At 45.0% G+C, this 10,000-nt stretch overlaps 1 protein-coding gene across 1 annotated transcript in view; it reads left to right on the top strand.

The window, feature by feature from the left end:
* nr6a1b (nuclear receptor subfamily 6, group A, member 1b) overlaps window positions 1-10,000 on the top strand; it is a 115,610-nt gene that overhangs the window by 70,077 nt on the left and 35,533 nt on the right. Inside the window, exon 3 of the mRNA XM_031577688.2 lies at window positions 4,566-4,589. Within this exon, the coding sequence (XP_031433548.1) occupies window positions 4,566-4,589 (24 nt within the window). The remainder of the gene's footprint in view (window positions 1-4,565; window positions 4,590-10,000) is intronic.

Genomic DNA, 10,000 nt, shown 5'->3' with positions numbered 1-10,000 from the left:
TCACAGTACACTTTGTGAATCTCTGCTGCTACATACAAATGCAGGCAATCAGTGGGAATGTGGGGAGTTGTGCAAACAGTGAGACAGCGACAGAATGCCCAAGGCCGAGTGTATGAAGTCGTTGGTGCATTACTATGCATGCTGTTTGGCTTTAAGATGACTGTGTAGATTTGATTCGTTTTGACCCAAAGTTTTGAATAGGTCTGTTCGGGTTATTCTGCTCTCGGTGATGCCCCGTGTTGCCTTTCGGCGTGGTGCATTGTGAGTGAGAATCGGTGACGGTGGTGAGATCTGCGGCAGCCGTGGATAAATATATTGGCGTAAGCGCCCAAGCCCTCTTTAGTTCTCAGAACGGCGTGCGACGCAGCCTCTATCACTTCAAACAAACCAGGCTTGAAATTTCAATTTTAATAAATACATAAATAATGACTCGCTGCTCAGGGACCTGTGTCCTTCCTCAAGGCAAAACGTGCCGGCATGTTTCCGCCGCAAAATTTGATTAAAGGTGAGTGGATGCCGAAGAGCATAGAGAGAATAGCTGCCTGACATTGAGGACTTTTGTATGCGTAGATGTGGAATTAAGCCTATTTATCCTTTAACATTGGTGTTCATTGATTCACTATTTGTATGCATCTCTGACCATTTAGATACTGATCATACACAGGCATTTCAGGAGTGTTTATTTATTCAGGAGTATTCATTTAAAATAGTTTCCTGCCATTCAGCGCATCGGAGCAGCACCGTGGCCCTTATGCTCAGCGTCCAGCGGGGCTGGCTGTGCAATAGCTTACATATGTTGACATATTTCCTGGCATTCACAGCTTTGTGTTTGTGTTCCTGTTTTTGCACATGTGACATGTGACATGGGAGTGTGGCGGCGGGGCAGGGGACATCTGTGCAGCACATGACACGGCTCCACAGAGATTGGGAGGGCATGGGGGGGGGGGGGGGGTGGGGTCTGGGGGGTTGGGGGGTCGCCGCCGTGTGGCACAGAGACCTTGCTGCCATCTGTCTCCGAGGCTGCCATGTGCTGCCTCTTCTGTGCCCACGCTCTGGGAGGCTGAGGGCGCTTACAGTGGCATGGGCGCAAACAGTGGCATGGGCACCCCCACTCAAAATGTCTGTTACTGTGAATAGCTAAGCAAATAAATGATGACCTCATTTACTAAAGGCATAAGGTTATACATAAGGTGACACATTTGTTTGATAATTTAAGCATCTTTTACTGTTAAAAAATAACAAAGGAAAAGGCCCTGAACAAACGTTTGGACACCCTGCATGGTCAGTACTCAGTAACACCCCCTTTGGCAAGCATCACAGCTTGTAAATGCTTTTTGTAGCCAGCTAAGAGTCTTTCAGTTCTTGTTTGGGGATTTTCATCCATTTTTCCTGGCAAAAGGCCTCTAATTCTGTGAGATTCTTGGGCCATCCTGCATGCGCTGCTCTTCGGAGGCCCATCTACAGATTATTGATGGTGTTAAGGTCAGGCTTGCACCTCTTGAGGTAGTCCATTGTGGATTTTGAGGCGTGTTTAGGATCGTTATTTTGGAGAAGCCATCCTCTTCTCATCTTCAGCTTGTTTACAGTTTACAGAGGGTGTGATGTTTGCTTCCAGAATTGGCCGGTATTTAATTGAATCCATTCTTCCCTTTACCAGTGAAATGTCCCCTGTGCCACTGGCTCGAACACAAGCCCAGAGCATGATTGATCCACCCCTGTGCTGAGCTGTTTTGCACCCTTTTTTCTCCAAACATACTTTTACCTATTGATGATGTTTAGGTCGGGGGAGTGTGAGGGGCCATGGCAAAACCTTCAGCCTGCCCTGCACCTCTTGAGGTTATTGTGGATTTTGGGGTGTGTGTTTAGGATCATTATCTGGCTGAGGTGTTTTGCAGCCATTGCAAACATACTTTTGCTTACTGCAGTCAGAAAGTTCTATGTTAACCTCATCCGGCCACAGGACTTGGTTCTTTAGATGTTCCTTTTCAAACTTCTGCCACTGAATTTTGATGTGAGGACGATTAGAACAGTGGAACAGTGCACCACCACCCCAGATCCTGGTACATCTTCCTGAAGGCCTTTGGTCAAATGGAGGTTTTTATTTGCCTTCCTAGCATTCCAACAAGCAGTTCTCTCTGAAAGTTTTCTTGGTCTTCCAGACCTCAACTTGACCTCCCCTGTTCTTGTTAACTGCCATTTCTTAATCACATTACGAACTGAGGAAACGGCTACCTGAAATTGCTTTGCCATCTTCTTATAGCCCTCTCCTGCTTTGTGGGCATCAATTGTTTTAATTGTCAGAGTGCTAGGCAGCTCCTTAAGTCAATTCAATTAAATTGTATTTAATTTATATAGCACCAATATCAATTGAAATAATCTCAAGGCACTTTACAGATCCCAGAGCCGACCGCTCCTAGAGCCAGCACTGAAACCTCAAGAAGAAAACCTTGTGCAGAACCTCAGGTCAAGGGAGGACCCGTCTGCTTGGGTAGAAAGATATAAAGAAAGGAATAGAGAGGGCAGAAGGGAAGGGAGGAGAGGAGGAGAAGAGAGAATCAGAAGCAAGCAGATTAATTCATACACATCACATTCCATGATGCATACAAGATGGTATATCAGAATTGAGAGGGCCAGCATTCAAACCATTGAATTTATAAAGCTTTGAAAATCGCATCATTTGGCCTTTCCTAACGATGATTGTGAAGGAGCTAATTAAGGTCTGAGACCTTGTTTGAAGTTATCTGAGATCTTAAATCTCTCAAAGCGTTTGCATGGTCCCCCTTTCCCTTTGTTTCACTCTAAAATTGTACAAAACAAAAATAATTTAATTATTTCCGACACGGAAATAAAACACTTATCTATCTGAAAATGTTGAAAAGATTCCTTCATCTTTATCCTATTGGAGATCAGTTCATCTTCTACTCACTTAACTATTCCCAGTAACTTTTCTACGTCACTGACTGTCAGGTTTATTATAGTTCAGTTATAGTTCAAATGAAATAGAATTGCAGGTAAAACCAGCTTTGTTTTCGTTTTCCCCTTGATTTGCCCTGTGGTGCTGTGTGCTAAGCTACTGTGTGCTATGCTACTGTGTCCTGTTCTGTTTGGCTGTTTCAGTTCTGAAAAGAACTGTTTGAGAGTTCTTTTCATCCTACCCTTTTCAGCTTCTGTAGATCAAGACTTTCTTCGTAATACCTGAAAAACTAAATCTAAATAAAAACTAAACTAAAACTAGTCAGTTCCTCAAAAAACAAAAGAAAACTACTTATCTAAAACCAAACTGAAAGACTTAATAAAAATAAAAACGAATGAAAATTCAAAAACCATAGTAACTAACTAAGGGGGGGGTTGATGGCCACGCTGCAGTCGAGCAGCAGGTGTATGGGGCCTGGTCCCCTGGGCCACGCTGAGAGCGACAGCCGATACACGCACACCTACACACACACTCTCTGTCTCACTCTCTCACACACACACACACACACACACACACACACACGCACACACACACACACATATAAACAGCCATATATAAATACATATATACATGTGCATTCAAGCACATATGGGCAAACAGCAATGCTTAGATACGAATGCACATTTGTGTGCGTGCAGTCATAGGCACATGCAATTAAATCAGACATACACTCAAAAAACACACTGTACCATAAACGCCAGACACACACACACACACACACACACACACACACACACACACACACACACACACACACACACACACACAAACACACTGTACCATAAACGCCAGACACACACACACACACACACACACACACACACACAAACAAAACCACTGTACCATAAACGCCACACACACACACACACAAACAAACACACTGTACCATAACGCCACACACACACATACACTCACAAACACAAGTATACTGAGATACACACTCTGCGACGAACAGATCTGCCCAGGTTTCCCACTTGGCGAAAGTGTCGTTCGTCAGTTCCAAGAACACACAGTCTGCTCACTTGGGACCTCTGCACTGTTCCTGCCGAGGAAGTGGTGATTCATTACGACATGAAGAACCGTAGCGTTAGGCTTTACAGCTTTCAGACTGTTTGTGTGAACAATAAAAAAAACTCACAGCCAATCGGAATCCACCAAATTTTAAAGGCATTACATTAAAACATGAATTCTTTTTCTGAGAGGTTTTCCCTATAGTCGGTCAGTGTGGACGCTCATAATGTGCAAGTTCCTGTTGCCATTATAGTTGTTGTTAGCCGTGTGGACAGGCCTGTGGTGAGGGGATGATGTTGCTAGATGTCATATGTAATCAGCTCTATGTCTCATACTGCACAATGTTGTTTCTCAGCCACGGCAGGTGCAGGCAAGGGGGATTGGATGGGTGGGTTTTATGTCTTGATGATGATGATGATGATGATGATGATGATGACTCACTACCAAACTCTCACTACCCCTCTTATCCCCCCCCCCCCCTTTCAATCCCATCATTCTGTGCTTCTTGGTTAAGGTGACCTCATTACGTGAACAATGAGTTCATTTTTTCTCACTGTCTCCCTCTCTCTTTTTCTTGCAGATGCGCTAAAGGAGCACCATTTAGGTAAGAACCGGTTTACTGTCATGACCTTCCTGAAGTGAATTTAATCATTCAGCGTTGGGGATTTGTATGCGTTTGCCTGTGAGTGATGTAGAGTGTCATCCGTGGCTTTTACCAGGGAGTGCACCAGGAGACCTTTCTGTGTGCCCACTCTGGCTGGAAGCACACTGTAATTATGCACACAGTTCATTGGGTTGCAGTGTGACCGAGAACTCCCCAGGGTCTGCAGACACACACATGCATATGCACGCACGCACGCACGCACGCACACACACACAGATTTGAAAAGGGACAATGTATGTTAACGTGTCTGTTCAGATACTGAGTCGGACACCCCCCCCACACACACATACACATGTACACTAAACCCCCGCACACATAAACACATGAACACTAAACCCCCACACACATAAACACACACTTTTGACACCGCATACGTTGTGCGGTTAGTGCATCATTTACTTTTCTCCACACACCTCATTCCTTTACTCTCCTCACGAGCGGGGCTGAGGTCAATAACAGGAGAATTTACATTTCCATTTTTTCATAAACTAACTTCAAGTCATTGAAATGGAGGACTGTTCCTCATCTCGGTCATACAAGGTCCTCCCCAATCGATGAATTCTTGCTGATGAAAAATTTAAAAAAAAAGTGAATGGATTGGACTCTATCGCCTGATTGGACAAAAACCTCATCCTAGCTCTACTCAATACCTCAACAAAGTATTTGCTCCTCTAAAGTAACATCATCTCCAGAAGTCCCATCACATCAGCTGTCTGACATAGACCATAGACATCTCCACACATTGCTGGACACACATACTATCTTGTTTCTAACCGGGGTGTAGACTAGCCATAGCATATCCCTGCGCTGACATCTATTTGCACCGCTCCCCCCAGCAGACAGAGCCATGGGAGGAAACGAGAGGATAGTAGGGGGAGGAAGGGGGGGTAGTAGAATGGCCAGGCTGTGATTAGGAGGTTCCTTTGCCCTGATAATAGGGTGGCGTGGTGCAGTTTCCGGCTCGCGCTGCTGCAAACCACCAAACCGTCGCCTCCGCCAGACCCCAACGTGTCATTACTGCTCTTCTGCTTCTGCCCGAGCACAACCTGCGTCCTCCCAACGGACAGCTCCGCACTGTCCAGCACAGTCAGTCACACACACACACACACTCTCTCATGGCTCACCATGATCAAGTCCCAGCCACACACACACACACACACACACACACACACACACGCACACCATACACACACACACACATACACACACACACACACACACACACACACACACACACACACCGCTCCCCATGATCGTGTCCCAGTCACGTAGGGACTCTCACTCTGAGGAGTAGTGTAAGGCTAATCTACACTTTCAGCAGGCGATTCATGATGACATAGACACACACACACACATACACACACACACTCATACTTCTACTGCCAGTCCATCCTGCTGTTTAAATCTTGTCACCCACTGTACCACCTCAATCCAAAGCCTGGCATGAAAGGCCACCAGAGAAGGTGACGCTTCAGGAGCAGGCCACCAGTTCTTGTGCAAGAAGGGTCTTGATAAAGGAGCCCAATAAAACCCTGACTCTTTAAATCCACACTTAATAACTCACTGCCATGACATCATAATGCATAATCATGAGCTCACAGAGCTTCTGCCAATCACGCGCAACCCCCCCAGATGGCTGTAGTGACACAATGTTTCACTCAAATATCACATTTGTATGTCCAAATGCCTTCTTCAACACGTTACTGGCCATATGTGTGTGTGTGTGTGTGTGTGTGTGTGTGTGTGTGTGTATACACAGCACTCTAATGCAGAGTGATTTAAAAGGTGCCGGCGCGGCGGTGGTTGAGGAAGAAGATGGGGCCACATTTAAACGGGTTAGGGAGCGGAGTTAATTTGCGGCGATTAGAGTAAGCTCCCTGTGCAGCGGGGGAGCGGACAGCCCGCGCGCTGCAAGCGCCGTTTGACATCAGGATTAATTTGACTGGAGATTACCGCGCACTCCGCTCGCTGACAGCCATTTTACACTCGTGGCAAATTTGCGGCACGGTGGCAGAAAAAAAAAAGGGGGGGGGGGAGAAAGCGCGGAGAAAAAAAATGAAACGAAGAGGAAAGGGGGGGGGGGAAAAAAGAATTTGAGTGGAGAGTTCATTGCTCTCCAGGAATCCATAGCATGATTGGAATGAGGTGTACGTTTCAAACGGGAGCATTCTTCTGCCTCTTTCTGTTCCCTCGAGGGAAAAAAAAGGGTTGAGGGGGATGGAGGGGGTACCCAGGCCACGACTACTGAGGCCTTCTCAGATGATCTTACCGTTGATTTTAGCCTTGATTTGAATGATCTACAGTCCAGTCCTTGTTGTTGTTGTTGTGGTTGTTTCTCTAAACATCTTCTTAATGACATCTTCTCCATATGTGTATGATGTGCAGATTCATAATGTATAGATCCCAAGCAAAAGTGTCATTGCAGTGAATACCTAAAGGCAAATACAAAATATTTAGTTTGTGTCCACATGTTTACCTTGCATTGCTCTCTGCCAACGGCTGGCGTCACGATAGAAAATCCGTCCTTTCCAAAATAATTTATTTACTTACTTACTTACTTACTTTCTTATTTATTTAGAATTGATTTACTCTTAACACTACTGAGGCTCACACTCAAAATGACACCTGCTGCCAGAACACTGTAACACTGTCGTTATAATTCCTTTATAGAGATATCACGAGCCTTGAATGCATACGTAGGCTTTGTGGTGTTTTTTTCTCTCTTTGTTTTGAATGCATTCAGATTGTTTCAAACATGGAGAAGAGTAGAATGTGCACCAATTCCAATCTTTAAATGCCATCTGTAAGCAGATGAGCATGCAGTCAAGCAACCACTCTTTGTGCTTACAGCTTATTCCAGCGTGACACCTCTTATGTTTGAAGCCAAACATGGAGTAATGCACATAACACCTTTCTCTTGTTATTTCCCAATAATACCCGTGGCAGTGTGGGGCTGAGATGACATCCGACGCATCACTGTCAGCCCATCGGAGGCAGTGTGGGTTGACAGAGCCCACATCTTGACATCAGCGCAAGTGCCCGGGCTAGCGTTAGCGTTAGCATTTGCCCAAGCCCCCAGTAGAGAAGGACTGGGTTTAGTAGGCTGACATTGTGTAAGCAAGGGGTGTGTGTGTGTGTGTGTGTGTGTGTGTGTGTGTGTGTGTGTGTGTGTGTGTGTGTGTGTGTGTGTGTGTGTGTGTGTGTGTGTGTGTGTGTGTGTGTGTGTGTGTGTGTGTGTGTGTGTGTGTGTGTGTGTGTGTGTTGGGGAAGGGGGTGGGGGGTTTGTACTGCATGAATAAAATAACGTGGGCATCTTCCCAGCGAAATGTGTTTTGTCAAAAAGAGAAGTGGAGCAGGAGAGCGGGGCGGCAGTGAGCACGGCCTGCCTGTTATTTCTGCAGGCATTGAGCTCGCGAGCCACTAATGCAATGTGACAGTTCTGGAGCAAGAAGAGGAGGGTAGAAGAGAGGGAGGAAGAGAACAGAGGGATGACAGAGAGAGAGAGAGAGAAAGATAGAGAGCGAGAGGGGAGGAGGTGACAAACAGAAAAGGGAGGAGAGTGGAAGTGACACAAGGAGGAGAGTGACAGGATGGGTATGAAGGAAAGCTCTAAAAGCAGCAGATAAGAGCATACCATAGATACTATACCATTGCACAGAGCGCCAGAGAGAAGAGCATACCATAAATACTATAACAGAGCGCAGAGAGAAGAGCATATCATAGATACTATACCATAGCGCAGAGCGCCAGAGAGAAGAGCATACCATAGATACTACACCATAGCACAGAGCGCCAGAGAGAAGAGCATACCATAGATACTATACCATAGCTCAGAGCGCCAGAGAGAAGAGCATACCATAGATACTATACCATAGATACTATACCATGGCACAGAGCGCCAGAGAGAAGAGGAATGGTTTGCGTGTGAATCATGTGAGTCTGGCCTGACATTAAAGGGCCCTTCCCTAGGCTGGCTCTGACCATCTGTGGTGAATCTGCGTCAAATCTCAAAGCCATTGTACCTAGATGAACATAACAGCGTGTCGTTCAAATGAAATTAAAGAAAAACATACATGTTTTTTAGAAGAATGTCTATTAAACAGTAGTATATGAAACAATAATAGTGATTTAAGCGCTTTAATATTTTACAGAGCAGTTGAAATCTGCCTGGTTGTAATGCTGGCATATTTGTAGCTGCATATTCCCCCCTCGAGCCCCCAGGAGAGGCAGTGAGGTGGAACCTGTCTGTTTGAGGGACCGCAGCTTCTGTCAGGGTTAAAGAGCCCCTCGCACACGAGCACACCCATCACACGCCTGCACAAACACACTGGACGCCGGCATCACACACACACACACACACACACACACACACACACGCACACGCATGCACACACACAAGGGCATTTTCATCCACCTGTTTTTATTCGAATTCCGAATTTGCACATCAGACACACTAAAAGGAAAAGTCTGAAATGTATCTTAAATACACAGCAAATATGATGCCGTATTTACCTTGTTGAAGGTAGCTTAGTTCACATTTATAGTGCAGAGTTCAATATACCATAAAGCAGCTTCAACCACCTCATTCATTGTGGTTTCATCCTGTCATCAGGGTTTCCACTAGCCGGTTTTTGGTAAACTTGCCAGTCTGGGAAAATGTCTGGGAATAATGCTAATACAAAGCATAAAATGTTGGCCTATCCTCACAGAGGACATGTGTGTTTAACGGAACTATATCTGATTGTTGTTATCTTATTTTATTGATAGCTGCAAGTCACACAATTCCAACTGCTTCTACTACCATTTGACAGCATGGGGAGAAAAAGTATTTTATATAATCACGTTTCATTCTCCGTGAAGCTTCAGCCTGAGCTCTACACTCCAAAGCTTCCACCATGTCTGTAGTCAGTTGGGGCAATTAATAGAAAATCTCATCTCATACACACATCTCATACACATCATGGTGATTAGCTAATCAATAGCGTAATCAATAGCGTAATCTCTCGGAAACATCACTGGCTCTCTGTTTGATAGCCTATGACCTGACTGTAAATGACAGCAACTTTACGAACAGTAGGTAGACTTATTCACTTCACAGGTGCAGCTCTGTTCTCTCAAACCACATTTTGCTGATGTTGACTAACCATTTATATGATTTATCTGAACCAGTAGTGCCGTTGCTTTGATAATACTCATTTAACTTAGTAGGCTTTAACTTATAGTTTCACAACGACTAAGCTAGGAACAGTAAACAATGCATTTCTGTAGCCATTTTCGTCTTAGAATGCTTGGAACAGTGTGCGATTAAAAAGTTAACCTTTCGTTTTTTTCCTTCAGTTCGCGTCTAGTTT

The sequence above is a fragment of the Clupea harengus genome, chromosome 12 (genome assembly GCF_900700415.2).
Source record: "Clupea harengus chromosome 12, Ch_v2.0.2, whole genome shotgun sequence".
In the NCBI taxonomy this organism is placed as follows: Eukaryota; Metazoa; Chordata; class Actinopteri; order Clupeiformes; family Clupeidae; genus Clupea; species Clupea harengus.
Note: the sequence above shows the minus strand (reverse complement) of the source record. Positions and strands in the feature narration are given on the sequence as shown.